This window comes from Chelmon rostratus, chromosome 14 (assembly GCF_017976325.1).
Source record: "Chelmon rostratus isolate fCheRos1 chromosome 14, fCheRos1.pri, whole genome shotgun sequence".
In the NCBI taxonomy this organism is placed as follows: domain Eukaryota; kingdom Metazoa; phylum Chordata; class Actinopteri; order Chaetodontiformes; family Chaetodontidae; genus Chelmon; species Chelmon rostratus.
Window position 1 is genome coordinate 2,870,649 of NC_055671.1, and position 22,231 is coordinate 2,892,879.

The 22,231-nt window shown below is 42.7% G+C and overlaps 1 protein-coding gene across 7 annotated transcripts; it reads right to left on the bottom strand.

Moving 5' to 3' along the window:
- Positions 1-2,568: 2,568 nt before the first annotated feature.
- On the bottom strand, positions 2,569-20,737 carry sytl2a (synaptotagmin-like 2a). Of its 7 annotated transcripts, none has more exons than XM_041951838.1 (19): positions 20,702-20,737; positions 18,040-18,351; positions 17,596-17,750; positions 13,684-13,813; positions 12,416-12,479; positions 12,202-12,310; positions 10,184-10,759; positions 9,257-9,331; positions 6,660-6,761; positions 6,459-6,515; positions 6,277-6,362; positions 6,012-6,116; positions 5,369-5,538; positions 5,054-5,156; positions 4,802-4,963; positions 4,624-4,717; positions 4,439-4,544; positions 3,785-3,990; positions 2,569-3,062 (listed from the first exon to the last, which is right to left on the bottom strand). In XM_041951838.1, exons 2-19 carry the CDS (start codon positions 18,138-18,140, stop codon positions 2,914-2,916), a joined length of 2,550 nt encoding a protein of 849 aa, XP_041807772.1. In that variant the 5' UTR covers positions 18,141-18,351; positions 20,702-20,737; the 3' UTR covers positions 2,569-2,913. The 7 variants fall into 7 exon arrangements, with proteins under 7 accessions (XP_041807772.1, XP_041807771.1, XP_041807775.1 ...); XM_041951837.1 differs by having other exon boundaries at positions 20,653-20,732; XM_041951841.1 differs by lacking the exon at positions 10,184-10,759 and having other exon boundaries at positions 20,653-20,732.
- Between the last annotated feature and the right edge of the window lie 1,494 nt (positions 20,738-22,231).

Sequence of the window (22,231 nt, forward strand, 5' to 3'; positions counted from 1 at the left end):
TCTTCGTTTTATGTGTCTATTTAATATTATCTATCAACATTATTAATATTATTTATTTCTGATTTATTTATGTCTCTCTCCTCACACCTGCACATTCCTCTGGTCACAGTTAGGCATATACTGAATGAACACACAGCACACTTACACAACGCACTTTCATACATGCACACAAACGCATACAATACTCCCACACTCCCACACAGTTATAAAACAGTGTACAACAGGGAAAAGGGGATGAATAATGACCTCACTACCACTTTCCATTACACCATCCCCACTCGTCTAGCAAGGTAGTCTCAGCCCATTCACTTCAATTTCAACATGGTTGGTTAACGCGGTTCAAGATGGAACAGGCAATCACACGACCAACAATCAGACAAACAAACAAAAACATTAGATCATGCAGAGCCTCACTGTGAAATAGCTGGGGAGATATGTTAGGTATGTGGTTAAAATTAGACAGTTTGATAGTTCTGTAGGCTACAACATGGTATGTGTTACACAGTGAGAGGCTGCAGGATCTTAACTGTAACGTCATCGACGAGGGTAAGAGTGTCCTCCGCTGGCTGTTTACTGTAGGTGTGAAAAAGAACAGCTTGAACTAACACAACACACACTGTATGTAGAACCCGAACCCTTCACTAATTTTATTTTTGGACTGTATCGCCGTGTACTGTATTATATATATATATACATATATATATATATATATATATTGTGTATATATTGCCTCTGTCTTCTCTTCATATGGCCATTTGTCTTACACACATACTTTATACATTTCTGATGATGAACAATTGACAGATGAAAATTGACCAATGACAGATAACCACAGCTATTCTCTAAAAATGGTCGCTTTGCCTCAGAATGCTCTGTGTTTGCCATTCCTTGTTCATCCCTTAAAACGTCATCAATATGGAATCATATTGCTCAAACAATATTTTTTATTATCTATGATATTACTATTTATTTCCTTCAAGGGCAAGACTGGCTCTGTTTTCTGTTTCCACTCATCTTTAACACAATAAACTATTAAACGTGGCTCAGTCTAAACCAATTAGAAACTGTCATAATGTGGCACATGTGCAATATGAAAGCCAGAGAGTGAGAGATCGATTTTAATTTAAGACATCAAGTAACAATGTCACGGCATCAGAAATATGAGGAATGACGTTGACAGCTCTGCTATTTTTATGTTTTCCTTTCATTCACTGATTCTCTCACCTCAGGACTGCAGGACAAACATAAGGCGCTTTTTGCTTATCTAAACACCCCAGTTGCCCACATGAATTGATTAATTTCCCTTACGTGACTAAGTCCATACTTTTATTTTGAAGGCAAACTCGCCTGACTTCTGGGGCAAATGCGGTGGACTTGACGTGGCTGTTTAACTTACTTTAGCAACGCAAGAGGCTGGTCGCTGGTTAGCTGGTTCCCGTCTCAATTGACAGAAGCAACAACCAATCGTGTATTGGGATTTGTTGTCGCATCAGGCCAGATACACCAATGAGAAAGCTGCAAACCTGTGCGAAGGTGAGAGTTGAAATGTTGCTGCATTAAATGTACTGTAGAAAATATGAAAATTCTAGTTTATTCTGACTTCCATAACTGGGCATTGGTATATTATTATTATTATTATTATTATTATTATTATTATTATATAGAACAATGTTTTCTTTCTAAACAGGGTTGGGACTGCTTGTAAAATGACAGGTTTTTCATTCATTTTTCATGTAAGTTTACAATCTATCAATAATTTTGTCATCCTGATTATACTGTAATTTTGATATGTTGGTATTTTATACACATGTCTCCTGTTTTGGGGGGCAGTTTTCTGCTGTATCTGTACAGATTATAAAGGTCCCTTGAGCAGATTTGTTTTCTTGTGATACTGGGCTTTATGAATTAAGATGACTTGACTTGATGATGAGTTGCAGTGGAGCTTGTGAACGTTCCTTTCAGAGTTTCTGTCATTTGTGGCCCAACAGCAGACTCTGGTGGCCAATATCGATAATAAAACATGTAATATTGTGCAGCTGCTGCTGGAGAAGACTGTAACTTGAAAAGAGTGAAGATGACATCAACTACATTAATACAGTTAACGATGAATAATTAAAAAAAAAAAAGCAAAAAGCCATAATAACATGTTGATCCAGCCTTGGGTTCTGCATTCATTGAGCTTCCTGGTCCCTTGCAGCCGTGTGGTTGTTTGTCTCCACCAACCAGTCAAACTGCAGAGTACATCCATGTCTGTCCAGACTCACTTAATATATGTAGTGAAGACTTTGAAGGAATTTCATAAAAGATATTAAGTTCATTTTTTGCTGAAATGGAAGTTATCCCTATACTGACATGTATGATTCCAGTATTCCAGTGAGCTACATGCTGTCTTCACATAGAGGAGAGAGAGCGTCATCACACGGTGCAACAACAATCACCTGAAGCTAAATGTCCTGGAAAACTCCTAAAAATCTGCTATTTCTAAGGTGAATATCTATGATGATGATGATGCTACTATCTGCTCCCAAAAACCTCAAATGAAACCATTATATTAACACGAATCACAAGTCATGTTAGTATCCTGTTTATTGAAGATAGAATTACACATTATAGAACAAGAGGACTATATACAAATCATTAGTGCTCAGGTCAGATTTATCTTCAGATCAAAACTATCTGTATGCTTCTAACATAGATTGTTTCCCCTTGTTTGCATCATTTTGTGTAAATAATGAACTTTTGAGATGATAAATTTAACATGTGGTAGCCTGTGCATTCATTTATCATACAGTGATCATCAGTTATACAGATACATACACGCTGCTCTTTGAAGCTGCTGCTTCCAGTCAGTGTATAGTTTGTAGGTCCATCCCATAAAGTTTCCACACATTTATCAACACATCTTAGACCATCTCACTTAGACATGCTCTTTGCTATCAGCAACATTCTCAGAGGCAAAACATCCTCCACCCATTCTCCATTAAACTGTAACATCCTCTGCCATAAATTTGCTTCATCCGTCGTAGAATCCATCCAAACCACTTCCACCCCGTAGCTCTTCCCTGTTCAGAGAGGCACAGAAATGATTTCACGTCAAACGGTTTGAACTGAATCGAATGAGTAATGAGTGAAAGTCATGTTAGAATGACCCTCACCAGAGGACACAGATGTGTGAACAATGCATGTCAATGCAAAAACATGTCAGCTGTCTTCATTATCCCGACAGTATATCCAAAATCAGATCACACATTATACCCACAATCCTACAGAGCAGCAGCACCTTGGTGTTTATACCGATGAGACATGGAGGGTTTGAGGGTGGAGATGCTGCACAGACTGTAAAGCTCCTTCAGACAAATTGTAATTTGTGATACTGGGCTCCATAAATCAAACTGACTTGACAAGAAATTAAGCTTTGGTATGAACAGTGAGACAATAGAGACTGTATTTTCTTCTGATAATCAGCTGCAGGTTCATTTCATGCAGTAAGTGCTCTTAATTCTAATGGATCATGAAGTGCCTCTTGGTTCCCTGCACAGCTGAGCGTTTTAAATGAACTCTGTTCTTATTATTGCAGGGTTCCTTTGCTTTACTCATATGAACCTTTTATTGTGTTCTGTATTGCATATATAGTACCAACTATTAGAACGTTGGATTGTGTTTTTATTGTGTTTCTGCAAAGAGAATTTTCTCATGTTGGACAATAGAGATCTGAAGTGAACTAAGTGTATCCAAATTCAGCCCACACTTTAATACCAGCTGGAACAGTGGAGAGGAACCTCACCTGTCCCCAGCCCAAGCCTCAGACCGCCTATGTAGTGGTTACTCAGGCGGTCGTGATCCCACACTGTGATCTCCACACAGGCCTCTCTCAGGTCCTCCGGTCGGAAGCCGTCGTACACCATGGTGTGGTTGAACATGGGGTTGGCCGTCCTTTTCACCACCCGCGTCTTCTGTCGGCTTTTCCGGCTTGTGTCAGGAAGCACGGTGCTGCAGGCGGAAGGCAGGAGGGACATGAAATGATTGACTCACCTGGATCGATGTGACAAACACGTGGCCAGGTGTGGAAACGCAAAGTGTCCCAACTAACTGAATCGATAAATAAGACATGAAGGAAAAAAATAACCACATGAATAAATGTAGAAAAAAAATTTCATGTAACAATAAAACCCATTCATTTTTACGTTTTTAATACTTTAAAATGATGTTTCACCATGCTTCTTCTCACGCTAACAAAGTTTATTGCAGGTCAAACGGATGTCTTCATGTCCTCTTCCCAGAAGAAGCATGATAAAATAACACTTCACATCAATGAGATGCTTTCGAAAAATGTATTGGAGTATTTCACAGTTTACAGTTCTTTTTCATATTGTTTCAGTGTTTTTCCATGATTATTTATTTCAGTGTCAGTGATCCACCAGTGTGCAGGACATCCTACCATTTCACAAATGGGTCGATAATAACTCCTCTGGCTGGAGGAAGATTCTTGCAGTCTTTCACCCAAATCTGCACCTCACCAGTCTCCATCCTAGACGCGGTCTTACCTGCGGACACAACCGGACCACAATAAGTGACGAAACAGAAGGGAAGGAACTGGTAAGGACTGAGGGGTCTGCAGCTCACCGTGGGACGTCTGTGGCAGGAACCTGAGGGCGACTCTCATCTGTCCTCTGCTGTCTGTCAGACGTGAGGGAGACAGTGTTGAGGTTTGTGAGACCTGGAGGATTGAGCTGAGGTGAGTACACGTGGAATGAAACCCCTTCTATGATGCACACAGAGCGTACAGAAATGAAGCCTGTACCGTGGCTTTTAGTGCATATTCATTTATCTGCGTGTTGCTGAAGTCCCACTCCGACAAATCCAGGTCCACCTCGCCCAGGAAGCTGTTCCGCCCAAAAGTGTCATTGTGCCACACCGAGGTGTTCAGACTCTGAGTTTTCAACACCTCCATTTTGATTTTAAACTATGAAAGGAGAAGAAGGCAACAGATGAGTTTGTACAATGTGGAAAACATGATGAGAAGTCTGTAAGGGACGAAATCTGGAGTTCTTACCCTGAGGATTTCGTTGTAAGTGGGGTTTAGAGTCTTCTTTTTCACAGTGGTTTTTCTCTTTCCCAGCTTTGCTTTGTCAGGAAGAAGGTAGCATTTCACATACCTGTAGAGAGGCAGAGGAGTTACATTTCTATTCTGAGTTACAACATGTGGTGTACAGTGAAATGTCTGCAGGAGGCGTCTGTTTGCATCTTGTGACGAATGTGACCCATTTCAGCCTCTTGTCTGATCTTCCAGTGCCACTTCTCTGCCTTTGTATCACAAACATCACTATTTATGATAGATCTGATCATACAGTATACAACAAGCGCTTACGGGTCGGAGCGGCTCCTCTTGCTGTCGGCCGTGGCCAGATCCCTGCAGTGCACCACAAAGATGTGAAACTCTCCGAGCTTCTGGATGTAGTTCACAGCAAACTGGATGCTGCCCTGGACTTCAATGTCACCAAAGTCTGCAGGGTAAATGCTGCTCATGCTGCCGCTGACCTGCTCATTCAGAAACAACACAGAAGAGAGGAAACCCCATCCACTCCGGCTTCAGCGCTAAAGGGAAACTAATCGGATCGATTTGTAGGGGCAGAAAGCTTTGATTACCTTTCTTTTGCTTAAACAAACTTTATGGTAGCTATAAACAGCTACAGTGACTATGCCAAATGTTCCCATTTTACTATATACACCCCCTTTTTCCATTCTATTCTTGAACCTTAGTGACTGACAGGACCTTTAAAACCTAAATCCCACATGAAGCAGTCTTTTTATTCAAAGGATCAGTCTGATCTTCTATATTTCTTATGGTCAACAAATTTCATCGAAAGATCAAAACTAAAAATGAGGAAACCCAAACCCTGAAAACCACAGTGGGCAGCTGCACCTTTTTAAACGCATGGCACATTTCAACAATAATAATAATAAGGTGAAAAATTCAGATCAAAATCGTAGTGAGCTGCACGCAGACATACAGATGACATGGAGGCCATTCCTGAGGAGAGACTTATGTTGGACATGGAGCTGCCTGTGTATCTCCTGCCGCCCAACTTGGTCTCAAAAGTGCTGTCACTGTCTGTCTGATAATAATAGAAAAGCATGAATGATTAATAAAATCACAAAGGAGCATGTATCGTGTATCTGTGAAGCTGGCAGATGTATAAGTTCAGTATCTGCGGTACAGATGCTGAACACAGGATATCACGCTTTTGCTGTGAGTTCAGCGAGTCTGTGATTTACCTCGTCCTGCTGAAGAATAGGCACTGACATGCTGGTTTTCATCTGCTTTGAGCTGGACAGACTAAAGGCTGATGGGAGTGCAGAAACTGGAAGAAAGATTCGACTTTGACTGTTACTACATGATGAGTATTCCTGAATTTCAAAGGTGTGCTGATTCAAAGCGAGGACCTCATGCTGTTTACCATTATCCACACTGTGATCCATTTGTTCTCTTGAGTTAGTCTGGGTCCTCTCTTCGCCTGAGAAGACAGAGTATTATTTACATGCCACCATATAAAACCATCTCAGGTAACATGGAATACGCGCTGGCAATGCAACAAAGCTTTATGAGCATCAGCTGCGTTGAGCACATACAGCATCTGAAGAAGAAAGAGTTCTGTTACCTGTTTGTGAGCTGAGGTTGTCCAGGCTTTTGGATGAGGACATGCTCCTGGAGGATGATTGTTTCTGAGCTGACATGATGGGACTAGCTCTGTCATCACAACCTGCCACAAACGAAACGTGAATGAAAAACAAGGGGAACATTGCTCGTTTACCTTTGGTCGCATATTTCAGAGCAATGTCATGCTCGGAAAATCTGTTTAGGATGTCAAAAATATGCCACCATCATTTTAGCATCATCTATTTTGGTGAATTAGCAGGAGTGCTGTTGTTTGTCGCACCATTTTGAATGTTTATAGCAGTGAGAAACGGCTTCTTACAAACCACATGCAGCACTGCTTAAATCACAAAAAGCTGACCAACTACAAACTACAAACTGAACTAAACTGCAGCTACATTTAACAAAAAACTAAACAATCATTTTCTGCTGGTTAACAGGCAGCTAAAATCTAAACATGTGTTGATACACTTGAAGAGGAAATACAAGAAAAAATTAAGAAATGAAGGTGAATGAATGAATGAACACAACAGAAGAGTTACAGAAATTTGAAATTGAGGAATTAGTCGGGGCAGATGTAGAAACTCTCAGTCAAACCAGACTCACTGTAGTGTTAATATGCTAACTCGGTGTGATTTGATTAAATGAAACATCACTGTTTCATCCATTTCTCATTCATCATCTTGAAGAAATATTGAGAGAGAATTGAAAGCTCACTGCCTGAACTCGTGTGAGGCAGAGACCGGGTCCTGGTTGTTGTGTCGTGGCTGGAGTTTCCATCTTTATTCTGCACAATCCAGGAACTGAATCTGGGAGGATTCCCCTCAGTGGGACCGCCACTCTGGTTCCCCATAAAGTCTCTGAGGGCGTCGCTCTCTGCAACAGCAGCTTTCTCTGGATGAAAAGACGGGACGTGGGCCTTCTCCTGAGGCCCGAGGTAGTGCTGATAATCCTGAGGGATGAAAGATCTGGCAAGACGTGTGAAGGTCCCCAACTTCTTCTCTGAGGCTTTTTTGGATTGTGGTGGAGGACAGCTTGAACTATCCACATTACCAAAACGAGCCCCTCTGTCCCTCTGAGATGTGATGTCTGTGCTAGGTTTAATGTCTGTCAGCACTGTCTGCTTTGCTTCATGAGAGGGACTCTTCTTCTGTCTTGGCTTTGGTGTAGGCTTCCCTTGGTGCTCTTCGGTTTGGGGGTCGATGTTTATCGGAAAGGTCTTTAAGGGAGAGCCTTCCAGTCTGGATCTCTGAGGGCTGGAGGATTCTCTAGGAAGGACCCTTGGGTGGCAGGTCTTAGATGGACTCCTCCTGACTTCGTCATCGTGGGATTTACTTGGACTGAGGGGTCTTTCTTGAGCTTCTGTATCAGCCTTGGCCTGGTGTTGGTGCCATGTTGACTGTACATCCCCAGTGCTACCAGAACTCCTCAGCTGTGACCTGTCTGATCTGGTTTTGCATGGAGATGTTTGTGCCTCTCCCTTAGACTTCCCTCTGCCGTCTGAGGAAGTTCTCAGATCACACTGAGGGGAACCCACTTTGTCACTGCTTGAGGCTTCCTTGACTCTTGCAGAAATTACTCTGGGTCCTGTATATTCCTTGTCCCAGAAATGCTTAAGCTCACTGATCTTGGCTGGCAAGTCCTCTTGAGGACTGGAACTGGACTGCCTGGGAAGGGCAACTGGAATATCCCCCTCTTGCTTTTGGGTGTCAAAGACGACAGAAGAAGGTACAGAAGTGGTGACGTTTTCCAGCAGCTCAGAAATCTGCAAATCTGTCACTGAACCGGTTAAAGAGTCATCTGTCTCTTCACAGATGAGGACTGGATTTGCTCTATATGTGCCATCTTCTTTAGATAAACCTACCAAGAGGCTACAGTCAGTCTGTGGCGATGAGCTCCTTTCTTGGGATGTGCCAGCAGTCTCCTCAACTGTCATTTCCATTTGAGGTGAGACATCGTTGTGTATGCTCTCTACATCAGAGTTAGTCTGAGGGCCATATGAAGCCTCTGTTCCTGTCTTGGAGATGTCTTGGCGCCTTGCCTCTTCTCTGGTAAATATTATTTTGGGACCACTGTTTTCTCTCTCCCAGAAAGCTTTCAGATTGGATAGTCTCTTTGGTTGCTGACCAGCTCTGCCTTCTGTTGCCTGTTGTTGAGGGTCTGTTTTATCTGGGGTCTCTGTTTCTTTAAAAGGAGTGTTCTGCAGGGCTGTAAGATGCACTGTTCTGACCTCTGTCATCTCAGAGGGTTTGGCTTCTGGTTTGACACTGGCAGGTCTGCCCACGGCCGCATGTGCAGCGCCTTGGTTGAGATTCTGGGTGTTGCCTGGTTCTTTCAGCTTGGACATCTTCACATCTTCTTTCTGTGCACTCTGTATTTCAGCAGGTTTATCTTTCTCTCTTCTAAACAATCCAAGCAGTCTCTGCCTGGGCTTTGGTGAAACAGAATGAGATGAACCCTTCGAGGTGCCAGTGGTTAACGGCTTAGTATCTGAGGTGGCCTCAACAGAAATGTCAGTGCTCTGTTCGGGCAACTTGGTGATGTCTATGGCCTTAGCCTGGGGGTCCTCTTCAAGCTCTGTCTCCAGGTGAACAGGCTTACCTGACTCCTGCTCAGCAGAAATGAGTCCAGACGCTGCTGGGCTTGGGAACTCAGATTGACAGTGCTCAGAGACACCTGCAAAGACAACAACCACCTGTTGGATCACTCATGTACATGCTATTTACATATATATCTATTAACACTGCACAGTGTCATTAAAGTTGCCTTTTCTTGGTGTATTACTGTTAAATGAAGTAGGGCATATCTTTTTAAAGGTCAGTATGTATTAAATATCAGAATTTGAAAATTTGCAATTCTGTTGTCCCTCTGTGGTAGCATATAAAAAATGCTGTGGCAAATAGCAATGCACAGACTGCAGAAATGACCCAGGGACACTGAAATCAAATGGCAGAAACACTTTGAGTGTACCAGCTGTCTGTTCTCTACAGACACTAATGCCATCAGAATAATTTTGAATATGTTTTAAAACACAAACAAATCCTTCTGTGCTCCATGCACAGTTTATCAGAAGGTGCATTATAATACTTTGATTTCCAATGAGCTCTAACTGTGCACCAAATGAAATTAGCAGATTGTTAAATCTGCACTTCAGCCCCAGTCATGTACTTTGGGATTAGCAATGCCACACTTCATTTCACAGATGTACAATAAAGCAGTAAGGAAGTTCAACCCATGGCATGAGACATGAATGGAAAAGCTGCAGAGACAAATTACCCGTAATGCCAAAGCAAGGTGCAGTAAAACCCAATATCTTTTTTTTTTGTTCTCACTAGCCTCTATAAGCAGTCATATATAAATGCACATATTTTACTGCATGCAAACACATGCACAAGCAGGATGAACATCAACATTATTTTTTGTTAACACTTGCGAATGTCTATGAATGTATGTTGGAATCATTGTTAGTTATTCTGACTTACTGATTGGCTGTTTAGTTGACTCACTGGTTTTAAACACAGCTCTTACCGTCAGGGATCTGGTGTTGACCAGCTTCTTGCTCTTGGAGGTACACTTCATTTTCGCTACTGAGTTCACCGTCCTGAGACTCCACTTGACTCTGACGGAGTAAAGACCTACATGTGCCAGCAGCGGTACTGACTGTACTTTCAGGGTCACTATTATTTCCCGCCTCAGATGGAGCGATGGAGTCGATATCCAGCAAAATGTGCTCTCCCAGCTCCTTCCCATGCTGCCACTCCACTCTGCTGGGACCGACCGTGTTGCTGAACCTCACCTGCTTCCTGTCTATCCAGGTCTCAGTAGGAGAATCTAGGCTAGCTGGACTCTGAGGGTCCAGGTGAGAGAACAGGGAGTCTGTGGAGCTAGAGTTGGACAGGTGCTTAAGGATGCCACGAGGAGCAGCAGAGTTACTCAGCCTGCCTCCCGGTCCGTCTACCTCAGGAAAACAGTCCTGAGGACTGCTGCTGACTGCACTTTTTTCCAGCTTGGGCACAGATGCATTCTGGGTGACTGGGCTATGATTAGGGTCTTGTTTAAGGTGACTAGCAAAAGACATGCAGCTGTCAGATGACGGTAAAGGCTCTGAAAGAAACAAAAACAAATGAACACCATTTTAACCTACAGCCCATCAGCTGTGTGTGTAACTCTGGAGGTGAGTTTCACGTCCTACATTAGGAGACTCCAGTCTTTTGTCAGTGGTGGAAAGTCCAGTTGTGGCTCCTTGTCATGTTTCAGATGTCTATCGCTTGTTATTTTACTGTCATTTTACTGCAGAACCATTAGTTTTACTTTGATACTTAAAGTATATTTTGTTGCTAGTAGTCAGTATTTCTATACTTCACTTTAAGTAACATTTTGTCTGCAGGGTTATACATTTTAGCCTGGCTACTTCGAGGGGAAGTCCACTAAACTGAGGAACGTCAGGCACTGATTTGAGTACATTTGTTCTCTGTATGAGTTGGCACAAAGTGTCTTTGAGTGCTGGAAGTGCTTTACACATAAAACCAATTACTATTTATTTCAAAATAAAGCTCTCAGACTACGAATTCACCATTCTGAGGAATACTGTGCGTTGCACATACAGAAAGGCCATTTGTTATATGTGCACTTGTGATTGAGAAGCACAATCTGCCCCAATTTTTAAAATACTAATGTTTTCCATGACGTTTTCAGACAACATCCTCATGAGGTAATGTACATACATAACACTGGTACAGTTTTCACTTTAGAGGCATAAGGTAACTAACTGTCCTGTTGTGCTTCCTCTAAGCTGTCAGTATTTGTGTTGCTTGTTCCTTCTTATCTTTAACTTCTCCCACAAAAACATTGTTTTCATTGCTCCTGTGAAATATTTCCAGCAGGCACAAGTCATGCAGTACAGATTAAGGCTTTGGAATGTATTTCTGCGTAATCCTCTCGTTAGTCTGGCAGCCTGGTGCATTTGGACTTCCCTTCTCTTTGACAGCCCCTGGGAAAATCTGTGGTCCCAGCTCATTGGCTCATTTCACAGGGACTGGAAGAAAATGCACGTAGAAATATTTCTGGAAATGCAAAAACTTGCATGAGAGCTTTGATTAAATTATGCACGTCATCTTTGTTTGAGTTTGTTTAAACCAGCACTGTTGACGACCAAGGACCTGAGTCGAACTGTAATTTGTCACACTTGCACCACTGTGTAATAATACCTTTTTCTGAAATAGCAACAAACACCCGATGGAGTTACATCACATGCTAAAATCGTTAGAAACGACATGCCACTACATGCTTTCCACTGCCATGCAAACACTGCTCATGCCAACATGCTGCTCACAGGGACCCACACACCTGCATGTCAAACTGATTGCTAGAACCAGACTTACTTTGGCTTGTCATCTAACTGCTTTCACGATTTGTCCATCAAGCAGGCCACTCAGTTCAAAACATAACACATGATATACATATGTCATTAGATCGCTGTGGATCATTAATCCACCTGCACCCATAATTCTTAAAATAGCACAAACTGTGTTTATATAAAGACTCACCGTTGGTCAGGGTCTGGGTTTGATCCACTGCTCCTTCCAATAACTCGCTGTCCTTCTCTTCAGAAGTGTGACTTGCAATGAGCTCACAGTTGAATGGATTTTTTCTTTGCTTCAAAAAAATAAGATTGATACATTTCACACCTGTAACACTGCGAAGCATCGGCTCACACACACAACTTTTTGGATTATTTTCTTTTTCCAGATCTCATCCTACCTTTGTGGGTGACTGTAAAACCGGTCTAGGTGTATCTTGTGGTGTTTCATAAGCGTTGTGATACCTATTAGAATAAACAGATTGCAAGGTTACAAGTTTGACAGTTTCTGAAGATCTGGCTGTGCAACTTCAAACTTCTTCTCTGTCTTTTAAAGAAGGTTCATTTAAACAGTGAATTCCACTCCCTTCCATACCACAGACGCATTTTAGTCAGTGACCAGTGAAATAATAATCTAATTACCTGAACAATGCCTGTTTTCTTGTTTTTGTCACAACAAATGATTGTGCAAGCTGCAACAAACAGGTTTCAGGACAAATAATTACAGTGATATAAAGTTGCTTTACGGGCAGCTAAGTCCTCGGAGCCAAAGGCGGTGCAGAATGTGTATGACACTCATAAACATGACCAGTCGTCAGGAGCAGTGAAAAACATGAACATGTGAGACCTGACCTGCTAAGACGATTACTGAGAACTATGAGACCAACTCAGCACAACTCCACTCACCAGAAATCTACTCTGCAGCATGTGATGGCGCTCAAAACAGACACCACAGACCACATGTTTGTTTATACTACATTATATTTGGTGATTACTTAAAGCTGCACTAGGCAGCTTTCTCTTTAAACATACTCTTGTTTAATGTGAACTGAGTGTTGATCTTTGCATAGGGTTTGTTGACAATAAGAACAGTGCAGAATAATACCAGCCTTATCCTTTAAAACAACACGAGGTGATTAGAAAAAATATGCATCTTATCATCCTATGTAAACCTACGCCGTTAGCTAAATACCCCTCAGACAGGTGAACGCTCTTTCGGCCTAGAGGCATTAACCTGCAGCAGAAACAAGCTGTAAACGCAGCACAGTGCTGCTGAACTTGTTAGCAAACAGTTGCTTATGTACACCTCCAGCAACCAGAAAGCAGCAATAACTCTCATGTGGAGTCCTGTTTCTGGTCAACTGGCAAATGTGAGTCCAATACTCACTCTCTCGCTCGCATGTCTCAACATAATATAAATATCTGTCTCTGTAGCTGCTGGAGCTGGATATATAAATAATACATCATTTATTTGTTGATAACATTCTGGATTTTAAATGTCAATCTGCAAAGTAACTAATATCTGATAAAATACATGTAGAGGAATAGAAGTATAAAGTAGCAGAAAATGGAAATACTCAAGTACAAGTACCTCACTGAGTAAATTCACTTAGTTACTCCTAACAAATGTGATAAATGGCTGACTACCTCCTGCTTTGGTTCTACTCACCTGTCACTGCTGAGCTGTGAGCTGCTGTGAGGCTCCTGAAGGACTCCACAGAGTACAGGTGGGACGAACACTTCTTGATTTTCACTGCTGACAAAACTGGACTTCTCAGGTAATATCTGGGAGAGCTCCACTGCAGCACACAAGACATTAAAGAAGGTTAAGCATTCATTGTAATGTGCACTGTTTATATTCATGACAACACAGAAACTGACTATTTACCCTGCAGATACATAAAATAGCTCAGATGCAATTATACATCTCCATCCTGACCAGAAGAAATGTACAAATCAGCACACCTGGAAGTTTCGGAGGCTTCTTCAAAAGGCTTCTTTTTTTAATTGAACCTTTATTTAAAACAGGCTAGTAGTACTTTAGAGCCAGTTTCCCAGACTCAGTATTGACACGGTGATCCTTGAGGACCAAATAGTTTTGAGAACTAAGTGTGAACTTGATTTATAGTTAAGAGGACATGAGACATACTCAGGTCCTTTGCCTCATAAGATAAAGAAAATATGGAAAGCACAGCATCCAGGCAGAAGCCATGGTATTTATATTAGGATAATCTTTCAATTAGAGTCCCATTAAGAGCAGTAACATTCATTTCAGTGGTCAGTGTGAGTCAGTTTTCTAGAGAACAGCCTGCATTTTGTTTTATCTGGGTTTTGCTGACCACCTGGACAGCAAAGAGCACAGCTGTATATAGAATGGTGTAATCCACGTACAGATAATTATACCATATCTAACTTTTTTCACTTAACTCATCCATAAAAATCATGAAGAATTTGGTCTGACACCTTCGTTCACATTAAAAGACTGGTCTCACAGCCATCGGCCACAACAGCTTGTGTTCTACCACTGTAGAACACAATCTGAAGACCAATTACATGATTTCCCATCAAATCCAAGTGAATCCAGGTGTTTCACAAGAGTTTGATGATCAACAGTATGAAAAGCCTTAGGCAAGTCAATACAAGGGGTTTGGATTTGGGTTCTGTGTAGAACCTTTTGTTGTATTTTTGACTTAGTTCACTTATTATCTTCACTTTCTTTTTTTTAGATTTCTTTGGCATTTTGTTTAAATTTAGGCAACAAAGTACTAGGTTAGGTTTAGGAACAGATCATGGTTTGGGTCAGGAAGTGTTAGAAAGGCTAACTTCTACCATGTGTGTATTGTTCCTGAGTCACAAAGCTTTGACATCAAAACAGTGCGATTGGTCAGTTGCAGTGAGGGTCCAGGACACACCAACACGTTGAGATCAGATGGTGCACCTTCCACAAGTCAGGGATGAGATAATATATTATGATAAACATATGATATAAGCATTCAACTTAAAATGGAGCCACTAATAATAAGAGCTTTGGCTCTGACTGACCAGCCCCGGTGGACTTTTTAGGATCAGTAGAGGTAAGAGCATTAAACACTTCAAGATTTGCAAAATGCTTCAATGAGAAGACCGGATTGCCAATTTTGTTTGTCTGGCAAGATGCACTAAGATTAGAGCCAGAGGGAGGAAATCAGGCATTTTACAATACATAACCTGAAGTGTGCACTGAATGCATCACGTATACATTCATTATAGACTTTCTGGACTGGTGTGAGCGCAACCACCTGTGCTTGAACACCAGTAAAACAAAGGAGATGGTGGTTGACTTCAGGAGGAGGACACTACCACACTCACCAGTGAACATCCAGGGGGAGGACACTGAGACAGTGGACAGTTTCAAGAACCTGGATGTTCACCTCAACAATAAACTGGACTGGTCCCCACAACACTGACAAGAGGGGCCAGAGTCGTCACCACCTTCTGAGGAGACTGAGGCCCTCAGTGTGCAGACCCCTGCACAGGACTTTTTATGACTCTGTGGCAGCCTCTGCTATCCTCTACGCTGTCATCTGCTGGGCCCCGGGTAGCACAGAGCAGGACAGGAAGAGACTTAACAAGCTGGTCAGGAGGGCCAGCTCTGTCCTGGGCTGCCCACGGGACTCTGTGGAGGAGGTGGGTGAGAGGAGGCTGTTGGCCAAGCTCACAGCCATCATGGACCACAGCTCTCACCCACTGCACCAGACTGTAGAGGAGCTGAGCAGCTCCTTCAGTGGCCGACTGAGACACCCTCAGTGCAGGAAGGAGCGCTACCGTATAAAGTCTTATCTAATCTAATCTGCCATCTGAGATAGTCTTACTGCATGCTGTGCAAAAACCAAAAACGTTTGTTTGGCCACCATGTGTCAGAGAATGCAAACAATGCTAGGGTCAGTTTGGTGTGTCTGAACATTAACATAGTCCTTTTTGCTTGTTCGTATGGACGATATCCAAGCCTTGCAATGCACGACGCTTTGCATGCTGAAATCAATATTGTGAGTTTCCTCTAAATTTAAATCACAATCTCTGGAGCCATAAGTAGACTTCAGCTGGAGCAGAGCCTGTTTGACAGTCTGAGCATACGGCGGCAGGACCTACACTGTTAGAACTGAACACAAAGGTCTGGATGGAGCGCTGCTGTGGTGCATATCAGAAGAGTTCAGGTTCAATAGTTCTGCTTTGTTCCTTTCTGTTAGGATCCCCCCATCTGCTCTGTACAGGCTTGAATTAGTCCATAAGTAATAATCAGCATCACTCTTGCTTGGCAAATGCAGCCTCCTGGCCAGAGGAACCAGGGCCAGACACAGAGTGGAGATCATTCAGAGCAGCAGGACCTCCATCAGGTCTGCCTGTATTACCTTCTCTGCAGGACTGGTGCACCTGGGATGCTCCAGCGAGGCCAGCCGGGAGCTGAGGTCCACCTGCCGCCGAGAAGGACCAAGATGAGCGACTCAGCGGAGGCTAACTCATCGTCTGGGAGATAAACGAGGTAGTGGCCATACTTGGAGATATAAAGTTACCCCGAGTTTCTCTGAGAATGAGGCCAGTGAAGAGGTAGTCACCCAGGGATCGAGACGAGTAAAAGAATAAAAGTCCATAAAAGTGCCAAAAGCTTAAAAGCCTCATAATAGGCTGAGCCGAGCTAGCAGCTGACAGCCAACTGAAAACAACACAAGATTCAGACGTCCACTGACTAAAAGGTTTTACCTTGTTAAAACATAAAGGTGAGATAATCAGGATCCAAACGAGTGTGTGTGCGTGCTGAACCCCTGCAGAGCCTGCATTCATTCACCTTCAGTGATCTGAGAGTCATTTCCTTGACTGATCTTTTTGATCTCGAGGATTATCACAGCCTCATGAAACATAATGACATGAGAAAAAAGAGATTTAACGGATTTGGATCATTTTCGACTCATTTTGTTTGCTTCGAGAGAACAGGGTCTTATGGAGTCACGTGAGGCAAGAACTGCAGAGCGACTTCTAGAAGTGGCTTCCTGGACTGACTCACCAGGACGCTCACAGTCTGAGAAGAAAGACCGAACACATCATGAAACACTGGTTTCAGAGCCATCATCCCACTGCAGACACAGTCATGTTAAACGTGTTGGAATTATGGATGCTAGTAATCCTCCGACACAGATTTGCTAATATTACAAAACAGGGATACTCACCTTGCACGTATTTACGTTAAAAGCTTAGCTAATGGTTTAGTTCAGGCTAGTAAAACTTTTTCAACAAGCTGATGCAAATGACATGAAGATGGAGTTGGAAGTGTGCCCTGGATCAGCTGAGAAATCAGCTGAGTTTACCTCCTGTGAGCAGAGACTGGGTTCAGGTGAGTGGAAGGGTTGAACAAAGACTATAACTACTGTACGCCACCAACTCTGGTGCTGCAATGTTAATTACACACCAGACAACAAAACTACTGGGTGGATGAAGAATGACAAGTCCTTCATGTAACTCTGCTGAAGGAGGGAAGAGATTTCTCTCACGTCACACACAGAGAACAGAGACAGAGAGAGAGAAGCAATGCAGGACACAGCACACTCACATATAGTCAGCGGTTTATGTGTGTGTCTCATGGAGGCCCTGATGATGTCGGAGCCATGGATGCGATCCTGGTGGCGGAGCTGCTTGGTCTCGTAGAACCATTCTCCAGTCATGTACCTCAGCTGGCCCCTGTCACTGACAGTCCTCTGGAGGTTCCTGCAGAAGTGGGAAATGCATAGTCACTACTTTATTATTCAGAACATTAATTCCTGATTTTAGCAAATGAAAATGAAGAATTTAACTACTTTTATTTTTTTTTTTGCAAAAAGTCTTTTGCAAAAAACCCATACAAGCCTGTGCTGTACGGAAAGCAGATAATAAGATTCAGGACTTCTACGCTTTCTGCACAATCTCATCTGTGACGAACTTCAAGAGCGAGGGATTAGTTGGCGCCTCGACTCAGAAACAGGCTGTTGTCATGGAGCAACTGACACAAGGAACTCACTGGACTCGATACTCCTCAGCCTTCTTCAGCTCAGCGTCTCTTTTCAGCACAGACAGGATGGTCTCCTGCTCCTCCTCCGTCAGGAAGCTCAGGTCGATCATGGTGGCTCTCCACTGCTTTCACTCTGAGGCTAGGGGCTGAACATGATCTTATTTTGTCCTCACAAGTCAAGTGAGTGTTGTGGTCTACACGACCTGTGCTTTATCCATCGTGTAAAGTGATCATACTGAGACGGTGATGAAGGCACTTTGCTGTTTTTGGATGTTTTGCTTCAGCTGGGGTTGTCTGACTCTTTCTAGAACCAGCTTGAATCTGAAAGAAAACAGAAAAAATCAAGGAGGGATTCTGCCCGAGATTCACAGAGGACTCTGAGAGTCTGTTTCTCTGTTAGTGTTCTCCGTCAGACTGTGCCACAGTTGGTAGAAGAGCCTGATTGATTAACGGCCAATCAACAGCAAATTAATCAGCAACAGTTCTGATAATTCAGTCCATTTTTAAGCAAGTATGTTAAAAGTTCACTTGTTCCAGTTTCTTCAGGTGAGTATTTCTGTGATAGAACATTTAACATCTTGGGTTTTGGACTGTTGTTTGGACAAAATGAGCAAACTATCTGTCAACTTTAGGGCTTTAGGGAATTGTGATGGACATTTTTCCCAACTTTCTTTCCTTTTGATCAGCAGATTGATTGGTCATGAAATATCAAGTTGGAAGCAGTTTAACAAGCCTCAGCGCCTTGAATTTGGCCATAACTTATAATCATGTCAGCATTATTAGGTGATAATGCAACACGGACAGCTTTCACATACTTAGAGGTTCTTAAAGATGAAGATGTTATATATCATATTGCAAGTCTTGATGTGCGGCATGCTGGAGTGAATCAGATGATGACGAGTGACACGTGCAGCAAAAAGGACTCATCCAAGGAGAGCTGACACAGTAAAACCTACTCAGCAATACAAGGAGTGCACAAAAAGACGTGTCTGGACGCATCCTGTTAGAGCACGGAGCAGCATTCTGCAAAGTTTGATGAAACACGCTGATTTGCCTTGACATGTAACACACTGTTGACTGTTCTCAAAACACTCCTTTATTTCTCGCTCCTTCCTCCCACTGACTGCTCCTCTCCGTCATGCCTCTGTCTGCCACACAACCACAAACATACAGTATCTATGTGAAGGTCTATCAGTGTGTGACAACGGCCACAGTGATACACATGTGTTCATGTCACAAAGAAGGATAAATAATTGATGTCTGACTTGCATCTTTTTTATCGAGATGATCTTAACAGAGCTGCTGCTTTCCCCCTCAAACACGATACAATCTCTCTGCCTGCATGTTCTGGGCCAACAATGGCCATGTTCACCCACCTCCAAGAGCACTGTTGGAATTTGGTGGAGATTTCACTTGATTGTTTGAGGTTCACTCTAAATGTTCTGACCAAAGAAAAAAGTGCTACAAATGCAGAAAATGGGAGTTATGTAATTGTGACTTGGTTTTAGAAATAGTTGTGGTCACACAGGCTCCCATTGTTTATTCATTATCCACGCTAGGAAAGTTGTAATCACGTCTAATTCTCTTGTAATTCAGGAGTACCAGGCTGCATGAAAACTGAGCTGTGAGAATAACACGGTTCTTCCTGCCACAGGTGATGCAGGTTTATGCAGGAAAAGTAGACCTTTCTTTCTTTACAAAGAAGAATGCTGCAGGTCCTGATTCTGTTAAAGGGTAAACGTCTGGCTGAAGGATAGAAGACTTACTTCCTTGTTGTGGTAGCTGGGATTTGACTTATTTCCTCGTCACTGTCAGACTTCCTTGAGAAGATTTAACAAGCTGCATCATTCTGCTTTGCAAATATATTTAATGTAAAAGTGATGATTTGACCTTTGAGTGAGCTAACTTCTGCCTGGTACCTCCTCTAAGTTCTGCTGTCTCTGTTGCATCGAAGATTCAAAGCTGCGGTGACACAAATTCTTTTCTTTCCATTCACTCACTTTAGGTACATTTGCTCTGACTGAAGACTAAGTTGAAATGGAAGGACAGTGATGTGACCCTGGTGACCACAAGGCTACACGCTACAGTAGAAAAACAAGGCTTATGTTGCATTGTATACTCTCTGAATCTGACTTCATCACATAGACAGAGGGCTGCATCTCACATCATGATCACTCAATATGACTTAATATATGACTGTTTGCACATTCAGATACTGTGAGAATCAAAACAGCAGCAGCAGCTGGCCGAGGGCCTGAGTTCATCGGGATTACATCGATAACGTGGATTTGAGTGACATGATCAAGTGTTAAGCAAGCATTTCTATTCTTCTGCTGAAAACAGAAAACTGAAGGAATAAAAGCTGCTGGTTAAAAGGCTATTGCAGGTGTTTACAGAGGGAGTTTCCTCATTAAATTCAACAGCATACTCCAGTAGGAGTTTCAGCATGACTTTAAACTGACTTTATGTGCAGTCTGCTACACTACCACTAACAGAATGTGTAGTTTTGATGTTGGGATCAGCTGCTCTGATCAACATCACTGCTCCTTTGTCTGTCTGCACTGACACCCCACTGCTTCATTCAAGACCAGCACACAGAGGAAAGTGGATCGTGTCACTCACAGAAGAGACGGCAGTTTCCAAGTGTTGAGTTAGAAAGCAGGCAGCTCACCTCTCGCTGTTGCTCCTTGCTGAGTGAAAACCAAACCGCAACTGGATCCTGAGCTGCTGCAGGTGGGAGGAGCGGCACGCGCGCGCACACACGCACACACACACACAGCAGCAGCAGCAGCAGCAGCAGGAGGCGGCAGAGAGCAGCTGGACTGCCTGCCTCCAGGCCAGTGAGACATTTCAATGTATTCTTCTATATTACTGTAATTCTATCTTTGAAGTCTGTGAAGTCTTGTGTCTTATTGCAGCGGGTTTTAGGCTGTTTTCTGCTTCCCGGAGCCTTGAGAATGCAGTCCCTGCTCTGTGAGGATGTGAGCCTTGTGAATAGCAAAGTTGCAAACTTTGAAGAGGAAAGATGTTTGCTTCAAGAATTCATTGAAAATCTGCAGTCTGTCAGTGAGCAGAAGCAAATATACATAGATATGGCGAGAAGAACTTTAGAAACACCAATAAAGTGTGCAGAAGTAAACAATTTACGGCCTCCAGATGTGTTAAAAAACATGCACAGAGAGCAGTTAAACATTTGTCTTATGTAATGATTTTGAAAAGGAAGATCTGACTATGTAGGAATTTTGTTGCATCAACCGAATCAGAATAACTGCAGTTTAATCATCCTCTAATTCTGAAGGATTAAAGACCAACTGAGGGAAGAACAGAAGGCCGCAGGATACACAGTATGAAAAAACATATCTTTAAGACTACACCGGGATTTGAGATTGAGATCGTGGAGGAGTACAAACACCTGGGTGTACACCTCAACAATAAACTGGACTGGTCCATGAACACTGATCCCCTGTACAGGAAGGGCCAAAGTCACGACTTCATCTCCTGAGAAGACTGTGGTCCTTTTGGAGTGTGTAGGACATGAGGACAATGAGGACTTTCTATGGCTCTGTGGTTGCATCTGCAGTCTTCTACGCAGTGTTCTGCTGGGGCTGTGGAAGCTCTGAGAGGGACAGAAAGAGACTTAATTAACTGGTCAGGAGAGGTGGTTCTGTCCTGGACAGCCCTCTGGACACCACTGAGGACGTCGGTGAGAGGAGGATGTTAGCCAAGCTGACATCCATCATGGACAACCCCCCCACCCCCTGCATGACACGGTGGGGGCCCTTAGCAGCTCCTTTAGTTACAGACTGTTGCATCCATCCTGTAAGAAGGAAGGCTACCGCAGGTCCTTCATACCAACAGCTGTCCGAGTGTTCAACTCCAGCGTAGCTTAATGTCGCACTGGGTCCATACTCAGACTGTTGTTTGCACCGATGTGTGATTTATCAAACACAAATTACCTGCAATATTATTGTTTTTCCACCCTCATTGTACTCTACCTGTCATACTGTGTGCAATATCATAAATGATGTAGTGACTTTATTTGTACCCACTGTGCGCAATTTGTGTATAAACTGTGTAATTCTATAGAATTTTTGGCAGTATATTTTACAGCAATTTTTCTTATAGTTTTTAGTGGCAATCTATATTTTTTACATATTTTTTCAGCTTTTATTTTTTATTTTGTATTTTCTCTATTTCAGTT

Excerpts from the sequence above, each read along its gene's own strand:
- sytl2a (XM_041951836.1), bottom strand. The coding sequence starts at position 9,002 with ATGTCCAAGCTGAAAGAACCAGGCAACACCCAGAATCTCAACCAAGGC. Across the intron at positions 6,762-7,372 it reads GCCTCACACGAGTTCAGGCA|GTTGTGATGACAGAGCTAGT; the intron begins GTGAGCTTTCAA and ends CGTTTGTGGCAG. Across the intron at positions 4,964-5,053 it reads CTTACAACGAAATCCTCAGG|TTTAAAATCAAAATGGAGGT; the intron begins GTAAGAACTCCA and ends CTCCTTTCATAG.